The 18,781-nt window shown below is 39.7% G+C and overlaps 1 protein-coding gene across 5 annotated transcripts in view; it reads left to right on the top strand.

Moving 5' to 3' along the window:
* Positions 1–7,803, top strand: part of glra3 (glycine receptor, alpha 3) — a 96,186-nt gene extending 88,383 nt beyond the window's left edge. For all 5 annotated transcript variants that reach the window (XM_086082211.1, XM_086082208.1, XM_086082212.1 and 2 more), the window contains one exon: positions 1,646–7,803. In XM_086082211.1, the coding sequence (XP_085938337.1) occupies positions 1,646–1,966 (321 nt within the window). In that variant the 3' untranslated portion in view covers positions 1,967–7,803. The remainder of the gene's footprint in view (positions 1–1,645) is intronic.
* The last annotated feature ends 10,978 nt before the right edge of the window (positions 7,804–18,781 follow it).

Genomic DNA, 18,781 nt, shown 5'->3' with positions numbered 1-18,781 from the left:
TTGTCATGTAATTCTATAAATAAGTGCTTGCTATTGTAAGCAAATATTAGACATATAGTCAAATCCAAACACTTCGGCCTGATTTACTATAGCGTGTGCTAAATTGCATGTTCACACTAACATTCAATGTACTGCTGGTGGGTGTGTTGCACGTAAGCTAATGAGATCGCTATATTTTATTTAGATACCAAATAGCAGATGCTAAACTGCGTGTTCACTTATGCCAGCAGGTTTAGAGCACTGTTGTCAATAGGTGTAAAAAATGTGTAAGCATTTAAAATAGGGTTTTTCACTTTAAGGTAGCTCATATGGTTTTCACCATGGTAAATTTGGGCACAATATTAAGTGATGGAAATTGAAGTGTTAGTAGAAGAGGCAAAAAAAAAAATATATATATATTATATTGAGATACAGAGAAAATATCCCTCCTGTAAATTTGGGGAAGCCAGCAACCGGATAAAAGGCATGTTTCATTTGATTTAACTTGTCCCGAGTGCATGGAAAATGGACGTATCTGCCCATCCTGCATAACAATGCATTTCAAACTGAAAAAGCACACCGAAAGACGTCCAGCTGTCACCATAAAATGCTGAGTTGAAAGGAAGCTAGTCACAGGCGATACAGCATGACTCCTTCTTGTGACTGCCTCCAAAGCATCACTTAGATCAAACATAAGCTCAAAAACTGCATTATCTCGATAATTTTGGCATGCAAAATTGTTTACACAAGCTCTAAAGTCTCATTTCATGCGCACCAGTTTGTACCTGCTAATCAGACATACTATTTAAGAAGCAAAGTCAGCAATCGCAATTCGTCTTCAAGACTGGCAAATTGCATTGTGCATACTAAATGAATCAATTTTCTTGTACGCTTCCCATAACCTGCTAAATTTGGTAGATGCAATCGTGTGTGTGCGCGTGTGTGTGTGTTTGCCTGGTTAGCAGATCAGCTTCCACATCTGTTCGTGTTATCAACATTCAAATTTATGCTTGATTTTGCTCATGCAAACACATAGTAAATCAAGCCCATAGTGAGCAATAATCAACACAGACTACTGTTAAGACGCAAGAAATCAGACAGTTGGTTCTTGCCATATTGTAAGCACCCACTATATTATAATAAAGCTGTGATTCCCAAAATGTTTACACACGCTGCTTAATTCTTTAGAAATGTGTTTCGTAAGTTAAGCTGACATTGTGATATTGAGCATGTTAGACACTCTACGGTCTACTTATACTGAAGAAGACAAGCATGTTTCCTCAACAAGAATGCAAGCAAAGTATTTATTTATTTTTTACACAGGAAGAGCACAATCTGTTTTGGGAAATTAACTGTATGTTTTAAGTAACATATTTAAGTTGTTTAGCTGTCATTCAAATGTAAAATGTTCTGTTATCAGAGGGAGGAAATATGGAATAAGTTGTGGACCTGTGATGAAAATAGTGGAACAAATTAATGTACTATTTATTATTTATTTCCTAAAGCAAACTGTCTTTGAAATGGAAATGGAAGTTCATCTTTTCAGAAAAATAATTGTATAAATGTATTCAATTATTTTTTCAACAGTATATTAAGTTTGTGCAATAGCCTGATTTACTGGTTCATGCCGCACACACACACTCTGCTTCTCCCTTCTGCCCAACAGGAAGGGGAAGTACATGAGACCAGACTGACCTCTGCGGCTGCTGTAACCTCCACTCCCAGCAACAGCAAGGACTCCAAGGCCACCACGAACAATACTGTCACTGCACCGAACACTCAAGGAGCCACGGCAAACACTGCCGTGAATCCGCCGGGAGCTGGTTCAGGAGGAGGGAAAAGCACTGAGGAAATGCGAAAGTTATTTATCGACCGAGCCAAAAAGATTGACACAGTGTCGAGGGCCGGTTTCCCCCTGGCCTTCCTTTTTTTCAATATATTCTACTGGGTTCTTTATAAGATACTTCGCCATGAAGATTTCCAATAGAGAAAGAAAGACACTGTGTACAGTATATCCAGTATGCACACATAAATCCAAATGCACTTGTACAGTAGCTCAAGTGAGGACATGCTTTCTTCCTTTATCTCCTGGTCACATTACCTTAACTCCCCTTTATTATGACCTGTGAACTCACATTGCTCCAAAGTTGCCGCAAACATGCATATACGGGAAGAAATAAGCATAAACAGATGTAAAATAATCATGATTTGGTCGTGTTGAAGAAAATTCAACATGACTCAGACAACACGGGGAAACTCAACTTAGAGAGACTGTTGGGGTACTTATGGGTGACTGGGTTTGAGATCTGTGGTAGGATTTTCACTGCCGCTACTAATGCCCAATTCCAATTTAGTGCCTACATCATTTTTGGGGTCTGTATTGTTACATCTCCAGTATGTTCAAATAACCATATCCATTATCACTGTGCTTGTATGAAGTAAACACCTAAAAAAAATGCACATGACAAAAGGCAGGCAAGCAAGCGACTGCATGGTAGTGAAAAAGTGGAAGAATAAACATACACTGTAATGTTAAATATTAAATAGCTTTTAGTTTGGCCCTCACAGGGATTTTTGCCTAAGGTGAAGTTTGAATGGCACATTATTGAACTGGCATCCATTGCTTTTCTCTCTCCGAATTTTCGGATTTTGCCTGCTGTTTGAGTATTTGCAATGACATCAGGCACACAATGGCATTATACTACACATCTAAATGGACTGCTTTTTATATAGCGCTTTTAACAACACCATATGGTGCCCAAAGCGTATTTACAATGCCTCACACTCACACAACAATGGTCGGCCGCTGCCACACAGGGCGTTGCCAGGTCCACTCGGAGCAAATCGGGATTCAGTGTCTTGCTCAAGGACACTTCAACATGGTCACCAGGGGTGAGGATCGAACCCACAACCTCACGGATGGGAGACGGCCACTCTACCACTGAGCCCTGCCACCCCTGACTTGTTTGCTTAAACTGCAGTCACATACAGTTCACAACTGATATAATTCAGGCCTGATTCGGTTCGAGTATGTCCTATTGTGATTTTGTTTTTGTTTTTTTCCAGCTTATACTGCCATTAGATAAGACTGAATCACATTGGAGAAAAGCAATCAGAATGGTGCCACTTGAACCATTTTGTGTAAATATAGTCTTTCACACTGGTTTGAACACTGCCCACTTTTTTGCTAATTACAACTAAAATGCATTTTGATAAAAGAAATGTAAGAAGAATAAGGATGGACACTTACTTTTATACAAATCATGGCACAGAATTTCAACTGACTGTGTTTGTTTGTTTATTTATTTATTTATTGGGGGAGGGGCAGTTTTGCAAGTCATGTTGTATAGCTTGAGTGTGTGAAGTTGCAGTTGTTGTTGAATTCAATATGAAGGATCTTGAGTTCCTGAATCCATCCATGCTACAGTCAACAACAATGTTCATTCTTTGTACTGTATGTTATTTCTGTCGTATCCTACATTTTACACATCAGTTAAGATGAGAAATCTCCCAGTGAGTCAGGGCCACATGATGTAGACCACGTATTAGAACTCACTTGTCACTTTATTAACGTGCAGAGGCAGAGACCTCTTGCCTGCTTTTAATTTCTTCACTGTAGCAGTGATAATCTATGTCCAACTTGTCACAGTCACTAACACTGACATTTAGTGTCACATTTACTATAATAACTTAGATTTACCAAGGCTCACTCGACCCTGTGATTATTTACATATAGACAATTGGCAAGCAAATGGAATGCCATCCATCCATTTTCTTAACCGCTTTTTCCTCAAGGGTCACGGAAGTATTGGGGCCTATCCCAGCTGGATTTGGGCAGTAGGCAGGGTACATCCTGAACTGGTTACAAATGCAATGGATAGATAAAAACATCCATTCATACATATGCTATTGCACTTATCCTCATTACAGGCACTGGAGCCTGCCGTGTCGAAGTTGATTTTGGTCGTGTGGCAGTTCACCCTGGTCTGGCTGACTGTCAATTGCAGTGCACATACTACATAGAACAGGAGTCACCATCACCTCAAGGGCACCTATCCAGCATGTTTGGAATATTTCCCTCTTTTGACACACCAGATTCATAATCAGCTCATCAGCAAGCGCTGCAGAAGCCTGATAATGACCCTGATCTTCGAATCAGGTGGTCATCTTTTACCAGGAACCAAGTAGCCCCTAACTTTAAATTTTTAGGGATGCTAAAAGATTTAGAAATTTAGGGGCGCACATGCTAAATTGACTTACACAGTAAATATTCACTTTTCCCTACAAAGTGACTGTCCGCCCCATCCATCTATTTATATATAGCATTTCAGGTAATTCAGTAACAGAAAGTAGACTGCGCTCGGCCTTAAGACACGTTCGTGAATTTGGTAGATGCGCTACACCTCCCTGTGCGTTCCAGTGCAATGAGCTGCCGGCCCCCCAGCGTACCTTGCAATTTGTTGACCAAAAGTATATTACATTCTAGACAACGTAAAAGGAGGTCTATTGTGTGGCGCAGATAGTAGATTTGATCCAGGCACAGGCAGACACATCGCCATGCTGCGGTCATGTGTGGTAGGTGTCAATAGTATTTCATTCATAAATGTCTAAAAACTGTGTGGGACAATCCCTCTGAATCACTGTAATAATAAGTGAACAAATTATCATTATCTTAAAACCAGAACAGACAGAGTCTGCATTACTGTAGACTGCACTGATCTGCCTGTCGAAGATACTTAAACTCCTCCACTTGTGGAAAGATCACTTCCCCAAACTGGAGCGGCACTTCATTCTTTTCCGACTCAGGACCTTTGGGTCAGATTTGGAGGTGCTGATTTTTACCCGACCACTTCACACTCGGCTGTGAGAGGTGGAGATTGCGGCTTGATGAAGCCAACAGTACCACATCTACAAAAAGCGTGATACTGAAGCCATCAAAACAGCACACCCTCAACACCTTGACTGCACCTAAAATTTAGTTCATAAAGGTTATGAACGAAATCAGTCACAAAGGGCAGCCTTAGTGGACACCAACCCTTGCTGGAAATGAATCCGACAATGCAGACCAACCTCAGACGGGCAGGGACCGAACGGCCTGTAACAGGGTGTTCGGTTAAAAAAATTAAAAAAAGAAGAAGAAAAAAAACCTCTCCCAGAACTCCTTGAGGTACATGGTCAAACGCATTCTCCAAGTCCACAAAACACATGTAGACTGATTGGGCAAACTCCCATGCACCCTCGAGGGCCCTGGCTAATTCACGCATGGGACAAAACACTGAACTGCCCCTGAATCTGAGATTTGACTTCCCGATGGACCCTCCTCTTTAGCACTACTGAATAGATAGACTCCACCAGGGGGGCTGAGGAGTGTGGTCCCCCTGTAGTAGGAACACACCCACCAGACGAGCATCTTCACCCACCATCAGAGCCAACCCCTGGGTGGTGATCAATTGACAACGCCATCTTCTCTTCACCTGACTGTCCAAGACACTCGGCCGCAAATTCAATGAAACAACTACAAAGTTGATTATCGAACTGCTTGCCTAGGGTGTTCTGGTGCCCCTTATGTTTGAACATGGTGCTCATTATGGACAATGCGTGACAAGCACAGAAGTCTAAGAACAGAACACTGATTGGGTTCTGATTGATTATTGTTCCTCCCAATCATGCCCCTCGAGGTCTCATTGTCATTGCCCACTTGAACATTGAAGTTCCTTTGCAGAACGATGGAGTCTCCAGTGGGAATGCTCTCCAGCACTCCTTCCAATGACTAAAAAGGGTGGATAAACTGAACTGTTGTTTGGTGCATGAGCACAAACAACAGTCAGGACCTGCCGCCCCACCGGAAGGTGGAGGGAGGCTACCCTCTCGTCCACAGGAGTGAACCCCAATGTAGCGTCAGTTGGGGGCAATAAGTTTGCCCACATCTGATCGGTGTCTCTCACCATGGGGAACTCCAGAGGGGAAGATAATCCAATCCCTCTCGAAAGGACTGGTATCAGAGTCCAAGCTGTGTGTGGAGGTGAGTCAGACTATATGTAGTTGGAACTTCTCTGCCTCACACTCCAACGTGGGCTCCTTTCCTGCTACAGAGGTGACATTCTGCGTCCCTAGAGCCAGTTTCTGTATCCAGGGATGGGACCCACATGGTCCCCGCCTTTGGCCGCCGCTCAGCTCACAGGGCACCTGACCCCTTTAGCCCCTTTTTGAGGCTAAGCCTCAAAGGACAACACGACCAGGCAAGGGAATCATCACATGGGAAAGGATCATCAATCATCACAAGGAATCATCATCACCACAAGGGAAAACTGAATCTATTGTTTTTTATTCGTCACAAGGGGTCTCTGAGTCTTAGCCTTAGTCTGGTCCCCTACTTAGGACCTGTTAGCCATGAACATAAAGCCCCAGACAAGTTAGCTCCTAGAATCAATGGGACATACAAACCCCTCCACCACGATAACGTGACGACTCTCAGAGGGGCCATTTTCACAGTTTTACTGATAAATACTTGCAGAAATGACAATGTTTTCAATTCACATTATACTGTGCGAGTTTCGACACAACAAAAACACTGACTAAGTTATAACGTTTAAATACAAAAAATGTGTAGTCCACATTTAAGGCAGTGCAAGTCAGCAAATTACGTCCTCTGCGCACATTGGTTCGAGACAGTCCTCCAATACGACCACATAGGTCGTTTTGAAATGTACCAAATTACGACCAAGTGTTATGTATTGTAGTTTAGCCACCCCTATCGGCCATGTAAATAGCAAAGTAAAGTGAACAATAAGTGTAGTTACTAGGACTCGAATCCGGGTTGTGTGATCGGAAGACGAGTGTCTATCCGAATGTGCTAACAGGTTCAGTAATTATTTCGATGTTGACTATGTGTTTTGTCAACCATAGTCAAGTCAAGACCAAGTCAACCATACTACACTCACTGAGCCTCTTACACTAAACCCAACCATTAGTGTCCCATGTAAAGACGTAACGTGTACAACCTAACTGAAAGCTTAATACTAACCCATTAGTCCCGGTCATTACATTTTACGACCAGAAGATCGGGATGAAGTGCCTGTAATTCCACTTATGGTTCACTTTATTATTTTTTCGTTATTTACAATACGTAACACTTGGTCGTATTTTGGCGCATGGTAAAACGACCAATATGATCGTATTGTTGGGGGACTTGTTGATTGGTTCAGTTCCCAGTCAACGACTGAGAGTGAACGGTTTTCTGTTTGTCTGTATATGTGCTCTGCGACTGACTGGCAACCAGTCCAGGATTTGTCTCTGGTACAATTAAACGCTGAAGCTTGTTGGGGAGAAAGTAGACACCATTGTTCGGATTTTCCTTTTTGGGTGGTGGCCCTGTCAGAAGCGGCACGAGCCCCATATATTCATTTAAGCATGAGTGGTTGTTTTGTAGTGTCTTTACTGTACATTCATGGCTGTGACTGTGTACTAATTTCAGTAAAATCATGGAATTTAAACTGTACACAATATTAATGCTTCAAAGGATAAATCAATAAAAAATTATTAGAATATTTATTTTGCACTGACATTCCAACACACCAGCACAATTTTTTTTTTTACATCAGTCTCCAAACTTCAAATTATTTTTGCCACCAAACGTTTGAGGACAGAGTTTGTAGGCTGGTCAGAAACAAATTAAAAATATCACTCACTATTAGCAAAGCTTCAATGTGACCGTGTGCTGTATTCCAAGTGAAGTGTTATGACAGTAACGACACGGTGGTGTAAAGTGTCTTGGTGTTGGTACACATTGTTTTAAAACATCTACGACGAATAAAGTAATATTTACACACAGTTATTGTCCGTGTATTGTTGGACATAATAATCTGGTGATGACACGTTACTTTGCATCATTGCCCTTGTTGTTCCATTCTGTGGTCCTGCTGCCATGAGTGTGAAACTAGAGGCAACCCGGCTAGCTGAAGCTAGTGACATGAAGCTAACCCCCATTCATGCCCCTTTGAGGTTGAGTCTTTCGTCCCCAGTGTGTGCCGATCACGTTTTCTTTTTGGGTCATCACAACAATCTTTCCGCCAGCGTTTTTACAATCAGTCTGCTCCGCAGTGTGGAGCAGAAGTGTGTCACCAAAACAAAACAAAAAAAATGTTGCAAATGTAGGGGCAATATGGAAACCTGGAACCTGTGGTGCAGGGTGGATTCTATAACAAATGTGTATACACACACACACACACACACTTGCCAACCAGGCATTCATTGCTATCATGAAACATATGCCATTCTTATCATAAATCATTGGATCTCCTTTCCATCAACCAAGGCTCATGCGCCCACCAAGTTATGCAGCTTTACCCTCTTTGCGTGCCTGCTCCACTTGTGGCCAAAGCTGCAGCCTCACAGTCCTCTGGAGTGAGCTCTTCCTAAAACTTCAGCTTCTTCGCCATCAGGAACTCTGAATGCTTCGCCGCCCTCCTAAAAGCATCCTGAAAATGTCTCATGAGCCGCGTTTCCACTGCAGGAACTTTGGGGTAAATTTACAGGGCCAGCCCCGTATGTGCGCGTCTCCACTGCAGGAGCCTTCCCAACTGGGCCACATTTACAGGAACTTACGGGGACGAGCGGAGGTCCCACTTGATGGTAGGTACTCCGCCGGCCCGATAATTTCCCGATCGGGCTGTCGTGCTGATTGGCTAAAAATTATTTAGTATATAAAATTATCTTACCTTCATGCGCGACGATGTATTCTCGGCTTAAGTTTTCAAAATAATTCTCGTAATAATCCTCACTACACTCGCTACACTGAGTGGAGTGCGATAGACAATTTATAGCGAGGGGTGGAAGCAATACTGATACTTTTCACCGTCTAAACAGTGCCACAAACTTAAGTATAAAGTGTGTAAAGCTGCGCGCTACAGAAGCCTCAGTTGTAAAACCATCTACAAGTTAGGGTTTGTCATATTTTGTTCTTTTGTAATGATCCTTATTTGCATCTGTAGATTTGTCAGAAAGGGGAAGAAATTCTGTAGTTTTATTTCAGTAAACCATTTATATTGCACTTTTCTCGTGAATGGATCTCAGAAAAAGATTGGCTGATTATAGTTTATAGGCTATTTTTATTTAAAATATATTTTTATTTAACTCTACACCTTGCAGGGATTTAGTTTAAAAATGGTTATGCAGCATTTATATTTACATTTTATTATTTGAACAACTGAGCATTTTCATGAACCAGGTGAAGAAACCTGTTTATTATTTATTCATTTGATTTAGCCACTATTCACTGAAATATCTATAAATATAGTTTCAATAAAACTACTTGTGACATGTCATATTTTGGCTTTGACTGAAAATTTTCTTGCGGGGGAAAATATATATATATATCGGGATATATATCATATATCGATTTTAAGCCCAAATATATCGGGATATGAGTTTTGGTCCATATCGCCTAGCCTTACGTCACGTCATTGTGACTAAATTACTAATCGCACCACAAATGTCAACGTTATGCTTCATGTTTTAAGTGGGATTAAGTCAAATATAACGTCACAACTGCTACTCGAAACAACTTTGCCGATTCACGTACGTCTCCCTTGTGGACCTCGCGGATGCGTCAAGCATAAATCAAGCTTGAATGCGCCTGCCCACGCGGAGCGCATATTGGACTTTTGATGACATAGAGGTCGCATATATGCGACCTGGCCGTTCAGACTACGATCGCATTACAAAAATTTGGATACGTATCCGATCTAGGACATATGAAAGTGACCCAGGTCAGATATGAAAAAATCGGAATTGAGCCATTCAGACTAACATGAAAAGTCAGATACAGGTCGCATTTGGGCCCAAAAAATCAGATCTGGGTCGCATTTGCCTGCAGTGTGAATGTAGCCTTTGAGAGAAATGTCTTGTGAGTTTAGCTGGTGCGGTCCTTCACGCTTGATGACAATTTGACCGCCAGATTTGTGTGACATGTAAAATGTTGGTCAAATCCCAAAGTGTCATCCCAAATAATTCTGTTGTCAGTGACTGCTCAATAGTGGCAAGGTTGCATATGACACATTCCTTGCCTATGTAGAAAGCAGCACCATGGTGTCATAGTGACGGAAGAGTCAGAGCATGCTTGTTACATTTGTGTGCACGTAAATTGCACTCCTGTGAATACACAACATTTTTGGAACCTTGTATTTCCTTTAACTTTCACTCAGCTATTTACTTTATCTTCTCCATCACTTTCTGTGTTAAAACACATACAAATCACATGTAACTTAGTGTACTGTACATGCTTTGTTTTCTTCTCAACCAGACTGTCATCATCGCTGACAGACTGATGTGAAATTCCGTCCACTCAACTTTATTTATTATATAGCGATATTCAATACCACTTTTTTTCAGACCAATACCAGTATGAGTACTCAACTCTTGAGTAGTCACCTATAGCAGTGGTCCTCAACCCTGGTCCTCGGGGACCGGTATCCAACCTGTTTTCCATGTCTCCTACAGCCAACACAGGTGGGAATCGTTATCAGGCTTCTCCAGAGCTTGCTAATTGATGATATGAATCACCTGTGTTGGCTGCGGGAGACATGGAAAACAGGTTGGATACCGGTTCCCGAGGACCAGGGTTGAGGACCACTGACCTATAGTCCCACTTGTTCTTTTGATGCATACAGATATATCCCAATATAATATTTTCCATAAGATTGCATGAAATCGATGGCAATTTTCTATTTTTCTAATATCTAGTTCTTGAATGTAAAACGGCCACAAGGCATCAGCCGCCGTCACGAGTACTGATACCTTGAAATAAGGCCGGGTACCGGCCCAACACAGATACCTGGTATCGGTATTCATTTATACCTATTAAAACAAGCATCACTGCAAACAAAGTGCTGTACAGGGAGTACAAATCAGTAATAAGAATAAAAATGGGTTTGAAGATGAGTTCTAAAAATGGTCATAGAGGGGGCTTGTTTAACGTTTAGTGGGAGGTGATTCCAAAGGGAGGATTAAAAATGCAATGGAAAAGCTTGATTCCCTCTGAGCAACCGCTTAGTCCTCGGTACCTCCAGTAGAGTCTGGTCCGCTGACCGGAGGCAACAGGCAGCGTAGGGGTCGAGGAGTTCAGCGACGTAAGGTGGGGCAAGATCATTTAAAGATTTCAAAACCAATAAAGGAATTTTTAAATAAATAAATTATACAGAGAGGCAGGAATTGGAGTGATGTGCTCCCTTCTACAAGCACCAGTTAGGAGGGGAGCAGCAGTGACACTTGAGGGAGGACTAGCTGACTCCAAAATAAAGTGCATTATAGTGATCCAGTCAAGATGTAATGAAGGCATGGATTCCTGTTTGTCAAATATCAATTATTTATTGTAAAATCCCATGAATAACACACACCCGTGTATAATGTGAAAAAAAACAACTTAAAAAGCTGTTTTTGTACTGTACTTGAATACGGTTGCCCTGATTTGCTGGTATATCCTTTAGTATCAGAGTAAATTATATAAATGAATAAAAATTCAAGACATGCCAATAAAGTGTAAATGCTTTTAAATCCCGGTTAAAAACATTGCTCTTTTCCTATAGCAATGTTAAGGTCTTTCAAAGTAAAATCATCGTTTGCCAAAATCTTGTTCTTGCACTGAACATTCTTATAGTAACTTATTTTTTTATTCATCTACTTTGCTTTTTAACAGCTTGTTTCTGTTTTTAAATGTACTTTTACTTACAGTATTTGAAGCATATTGAATTGAGTTAGGGCAGCACGGTGTCTGACTGGTTAGCACGTCCGCCCCCCAGTGCAAAGGACGTGAGATCGAGTCCGGGCTTCGGCCTTCCCTGAGTTTGCATGTTCTCCCCGTGCTTGCGTGAGTTTTCTCCGGGTACTCCGGTTTCCTCCCACATTCCAAAGGCTTGCATGGCAGGTTAATTGAACACTCGAAATTCTCCATTGGTGTGATTGTGAGTGTGGATGGTTGTTTGTCTCTGTGTGCCCTGTGATTGGCTGGCAACCAGTTCAGGGTGTACCCCGCCTACTGCCCGAAGCCAGCTGGGATAGGCTCCAGTGACCCTTGTAAGAAGTTCAAATTTAGGAGTTTGACTGTTATTTTAATTGACAGCTTTTATTTATGTGCTGCTCTAAAGACAAACATAAACATTTATTCTGTATTCACAGACAGGTGTGAAGATTAAAACTGCAAATTCGGTAGCTGTTTTCCCCAGTTTTTCTGACCAAGAATAGCTGAAGGCTGTCTCACTCGAAATGGCAGGGAAATATGTTTGAAGAACACAAACGTTAAATGTGATAAACTGGCTTCCAATATCTGTAGATCTGAATCCAATTCAACATCTGTCAGATTAGTCCAGTCCACTGAGGCCCCACATTTTCAGTCTGACTGTTACTCGTCATGTTGCCGTATATCACAATATGTACTGTACTTATGTACCCTCAATCGGTCTTTTGATCCTGCCCTGAACGAGTCAGGTTTGAGGTGATATAACAGGTGTAGGTTTATCAATTCAATGCATTGTTCGTTTTTTATCAATTGTGTAGTCAAAACTTAATTAAAAAGAGTTTTTGGTCAATTCATGTAGGTGCAAAAGTGAGTAAACCCTGAGCTGCATTGCTTAAAATAAGCAGTCAAGTAGGATCAGGTAGGACAAATTGGTGGCTCAACTAACCACTAAAATGGACCAATAAAATGAGAGGTTTAGCAAAGAAATTTTGCATCACTGGTTGAAACAGAGACAAAACCACATCACTTTAGTCTTACCCAGGTGAACCCATACAAGTCAGTCATGCTGAGAGGAAGAGAAATCTCAGGGGACCTCAGGAAGTGGGTAGTGACAGCACATTCCGTCTGGGGAAAGCCTTAAAGTCATCCAAAAAAAATAATTGCGCTTCATCATTCCACTGTGAAGCAGATCATCTGCAACTAGAGAACATTGAAAATTACTACAATCCAGCCTAGAAGTGGACGACCTTCTAAAATATCAGCAAGAACCACAAGAAAAATGATAATTCAGGTAAAAAGCCAACTCGAACATCACATCAAGGGATTTGCAGACCTCTTTTGCTGCATCTGGGACACATGTGCATGCTTCAACAATCAGAAGAAAAGTAAATCAACAAGGCTTTCATGGAAGGCTTGCTAGGTAGAAGTCTCTGCTCACAAAAAAGATCAAAGCTGCCCATCTCAATTTTGCCAGCGAGTCCCTGGACAACACTGAAGCTTTTTGGAAGTCCCTTCTGTGGACAGATGAGCCCAAAATTGAACTGTTTGGTCACAACTAAAACATGTTTGGTCAAAAAATCAACACTGCATAACAGCAAACAAACCTTCACCCGAGAGTGTAGCACAGAGTTGAGAATGTTAAATTCTGGGCTTAATTTTTTATAGGAAAATATACCGGCCGGAAAAAATTAATTGATCGCCGTTATATTTTTGTTTCTCAAATACATGTTTTGGATATTAGATTAATTCTATTTTATTGTTATTATTATTATTTTAAAATATACAAATATTTTGAACACTGAGAGTGTATAGGCCTACTGTGTTTAAAATGTTAACGCCTCCTTCCTTCGAGAAACCTTCCAAGAAGAAAAATAATGACTCAGCGACGGACACGGACGATATTGCTACTACGGACGTTTCGGTCAGTATGCTGGACTCCATGAATAAAAAACTAGATGTCCTCTGCCTCATCCGCGAGTACGTTAAAGAATTAAAGGTGAGTTTGGAATTCGTCGGCCAACAGGTAAGTGACCTCCAACGAGATAATGCCGAGTTACGCTCTTCACTCGCGGCTGTTTCAGCCGAGTTGGAAACTATTAAAAAGGAGAATAAAACGTTAAAAGAAACGGTTCTAGATGTGAAATCCCGTAGCATGCGGAAGAATTTAATATTCTCAGGCATATCCGAGAATACCTCTGACAATCCAGAGGCCGAGATAAAAAAAAATTATGACGACATAGTTAAAAATTCCTCAGGTAAATAATATCTATTTTCACCGGGTACATCGGCTTGGAGCCTGTAGGGGCAACAGACCCCGTCCTATTATCGTTAAGTTTGAGCATTTTAAACAGAAAGTATTTGTCAAAAGTAACGGACGGGAGCTTAAAGGGACCTTTTTCGGAATGAATGGCCAATTCCCGAGAGAGATTAATGAGCGGCGAAAGGTACTGTTTCCTATAATGAGACAAAATAGGCAGGAGGGTAAACGGACTACGATAGTCGTTAATAAGCTATACATCGATGGCCAACTATTCCGGAACACCAACTCCACTCCCAGGCTGTTCTAATTGGCATTGGTGTAACAAAACTTTGTTTGATTATTAGATGTATACATATACTGTATATGTGGTTATAAAACCTAAAATATGAATACTCATTATGTTTAGCCTATTTTACAAATATAATATTAATACATAACTATATCCAAAATATATTTAAACAAAAATTCTCGCTTAGGTTACTAGTTACTGGTGTTATTGTTGTTGTTGTTTAATCCCCCGCTAATTTCCTTCACTTTTACCTCCCTCCCCGTTTTTTCACTGTTATATTCACTTACACGTTACCTCATATTTCACACAAATTACATAAACCACCTAACCACTTTGACTCTATCCTATAACATGCCAATATTAACAAATAGCCTATACAAAGATATACACAGGACTGAGTCTATATTGTTTGTATGAATAAATTAGTTCTGGTTTCCTGGAATGTTTGTGGCGCTCGCTCACAGGCAAAAATAATTAAAAAAATTAGACCATCTCTTAAAATTAAAAGCAGATATTTGCCTCCTTCAAGAAACCCACCTACAAAAATCTGAAGAAAAATTACTTATTGATAAGAATTTTTGTCAAGTGTACTCCTTATAACAGTAGACAGAGAGGATACTCATACATAAGAATTTATTCTTTACTCTAAATAATACAGTAACAGACCCAGAGGGCCGATACATTATTACTCAGGTGACTATATTTAACAAAAGATATACATTTGGTAATTTATATGCCCCTAATAATGATGATCCGGCCTTTTTTCCATGAATTTTTCTCTCAGCTGTTTGATTTAGCAGCGTACTCTACTATTGTTATTGGAGGATACTGTAACACAGTCTTAAATCCATTAATAGATCGTTCCAATATTACAACATGTATAAAACGATTACAATCTACTAAAGTAATAGGGGAATATATGGATGATTTTGGCCTCGTCGACAGCTGGAGACTTAAAACCCCAACTAAGAAGGAATTTACCTTTTTTTTCCGCTGTGCACCGGTCTTTTTCAAGAATTGATTATTTTCTTACAAATAATTCTATTTATGATCAAATTGTTACAAAAATACATCCTATTATTATTAGCGACCATGCACCAGTCTCCCTTACCCTACAAGTTGATTATACCTTTAAACCACCCCCGACATGGCGTTTTAACATCTCACTGCTAAATGACGCAGAGTTTGACAAAATTATAAGAAGAGAGTGGGCAGACTTTTTGGAAATAAATGACTCTCCAGACTTATCTCCATCTCTTCTCTGGGAAGCTGGGAAAGCGTTAATTAGAGGTAAAATTATATCATATTCATCTTATAAAAAGAAACAGGATCAAAAATTAGAAAAAGACTTGGAAGATAAAATTAAACAACTGACAGATGAGTACGCAATAAACCCAAATAACCAAATATGGACTGACAAAATGCAAAAATACAGTTAGATGATATGTTATATAAAAAGTTTATAATACAACAATTGAGATACAACAACTTTGAATATAATAACAAATCAGGTACATTTCTTGCAAATCAACTTAAACGCAATCTGGAAAAATCTCTTATAACGGCTATTAAAGGGACAACTGGTGAATGCACACAATCACCAGAAGAAATTAATCACATTTTTTATAACTATTATCGCAACCTATACTCAGAAACTAAAAAAGCCTAACCCTGAGCATATTGAGGCATTCCTCAGTAGCTTAAATATACCTCAGTTAACTACTGAATATAAAGATATGTTAGATGCGCCACTTACTATAAACGAGTTGTACAGTGCTCTAGATAGTATGCCTAATGGCAGAGCACCTGGCCCGGATGGTTATCCGGCTATATTTTTTAAGGACTTTCGGTTAATGCTTGCTCCATTATTTTTAAGAGTAGTAACAGAAATTAAAACTAATGGTTACATACGCCCACACATGAATACAGCAGCAATTAAACTTTTATTAAAGCCAGAAAAAGACCCCACCCTTCCATCAAGTTACCGTCCGATTTCACTAATTAACACTGATATTAAAATTATCGCTAAGGCTTTCGCACCTAGATTAGAAACAGTAATCTCGACAATCATTCATAGCGACCAAACAGGCTTTATTAAAGGTCGTCACTCTACTAATAATCTTAGGAGGCTCTTTAACCTTATTAGCATGTCACAGCGGCATGATAAAAAGGCAGTTATTATATCGTTGGATGCAGAAAAAGCTTTCGACAAAGTTAACTGGTCCTTCCTCTTTGCTGTTTTAAATAAATTTGATTTTGGGAAGTCATTTATTCACTGGATGTCAGTATTATATGATTCTCCTAAAGCTACAGTTACTACTAATGGGATTATATCTCAGAGTTTTACTCTACAGAGAGGCACAAGACAGGGATGCCCACTGTCCCCTTTGCAATATTTATTGAGCCGCTTGCATTAGCTATACGCCACGAAAGAAGGATTCAAGGAATTCACTCTGGGGTAACAGATCACAAAATTAATCTATATGCCGATGATATTTTACTTTATTTAGAAAAGCTTGCTATTTCGTTAGGGGAAGTATTTAACTTAATAACTAAATTCTCACATTTATCAGATAACTATTAACTGGACAAAATCAACACTACCTATTACAGAAAATTCATGGAACCCTGCATGCCAGGACCCACACTACTCATTTCCTAAAGGTAATTTAAAATACTTGGGCATAAAAAGCTTACCTAAATTAACTGATTTAATTAATTTAAACTTTACTCCACTTCTGGATAGCATCTATAGTGACTTGGAACGCTGGAATAATCTTCCCATTTCTCTAATAGGACGAATAGCCACCATTTAAATGAAAGTTTTACCCAAAATAAATATTTTTTTCTCAATTATTCCATTTTTACTGGAATAAAAAAAAGAAGAAGCAAAGATTAGTCTATCTACTCTTCAGAAAAGTAAATCCAAAGGAGGTCTAGAGGCACCAAATTGTATGCACTACTATATAGCTAACCTGCTACAATATGTCATTCTATGGGCACAACCCAAGAGAGATTCTAACTGTTGGCTGGAACTAGAACACAGAAGGATTGTAATAACCTCGGACTTTTAGATTTACTCTTTATTACAACATCGATTAGGCGACACAATTGTTTTAAATTGTTTTTCCGCCACCCTGACTAACTGGTGGAAAGTACTAGAAATTACAAAAGCCCAAGTGGAGCCCTGCGGGCTTTCTCCCCTATGGCATAACACCGACTTTCAACTTAACAACCAATCATTTTATTTGGGTGTGTGGGCTAGCCAACAACCATGATTTGAGTTACACCTTCCAAACAAATCTTCCTCCCACCAATTCACTATTTAAACATCATGCACAACATATACACGGCTAAACTTGTGACTGGGATAAAAGTTCATTTTGCAGTTGATGTCACGCATCATCATCTTCATTCTATCTATCTATCTATCTATCTATCTATCTATCTATCTATCTATCTATCTATCTATCTATCTATCTATCTATCTATCTATCTATCTATCTATCTATGTATCTATCAAACTGTGAGGTGTGGTTGCTTTCAGTGACAGTTCGAAAACAGCATATGGCGTTCAATCACTCAATAGCCTACATGCTTTTTAATTACACAAGGATTTTTGCTATTTGTAGGCTGCCCGGGTCCCTATCACCCGCAAATAGCAGGGGCACATTGTATAGAATATATATTGTGGTGATATTTATTTTTATTTTGTCTTCATGAGCATACTCAGTATTGGAGTAATCCAGCTATATTACTTTAATATTATGGTACTTGGATTACGTTACTAACTACATTTTTAAGCAGGTAACTTTTAACTGTAACGGATTACATTTTAAACGTAACCCTCCCAACCCTGTATATAAACACACACACACATACATAAATATATATATATATATACATACATTTTACAGGGTATACACGGGTATACGGTGCATACTTCTTTTTTAGTCAGGGGCTAGGAAATGCATTATGTCAATGAGATGTTCTACCTAAGATACAAAGACAACAAACAGTGTGTGTGTGTGTGTGTGGGGGGGGGGGGGTGTGCGTGCGTGCGTGCGTGTGGGTGCATGTGTGCGTGTGAGTGCGTGTGCACGTGTGTGTGTGTGTGTTGTTAGTTTTTATTATTGTATTTAAAAAATAAAAGTTATTTTTTTTGCCAAAGAAAAAAGTGGGTCACTTTTTCACGTAAAACCTCTCTTTGACTTCCATTTATCCTTCAAATCTGGAACTGAGCTAAGTTGACGGTCTGGAGTTTTAGCTCACAGGAAGTTGATTTTAATGTAGGAAACTTAAAACACAAGACAAATAATTTAAAATAAAATTATATTAAGGTCTAACCAGACAGTTTTTTTCACTATTTTTGTTCATTGTTCACTAAATATTGTTTTATAACATATTATTTATATATGTGTCTCATGATAAATACATTGATTCAGGCTGCTTGTATTACCAGTAATAACTACAAACTGCTTCTAATCAAGTCATGATAGATTTATTATTGTGAGGATGTAAA

This window comes from Leptonotus elevatus, chromosome 8 (genome assembly GCF_054856555.1).
Source record: "Leptonotus elevatus isolate MCC_2025b chromosome 8, RoL_Lele_1.0, whole genome shotgun sequence".
Lineage (NCBI taxonomy): Eukaryota > Metazoa > Chordata > Actinopteri > Syngnathiformes > Syngnathidae > Leptonotus > Leptonotus elevatus.
This window is presented reverse-complemented; position numbering and strand designations above follow the sequence as displayed.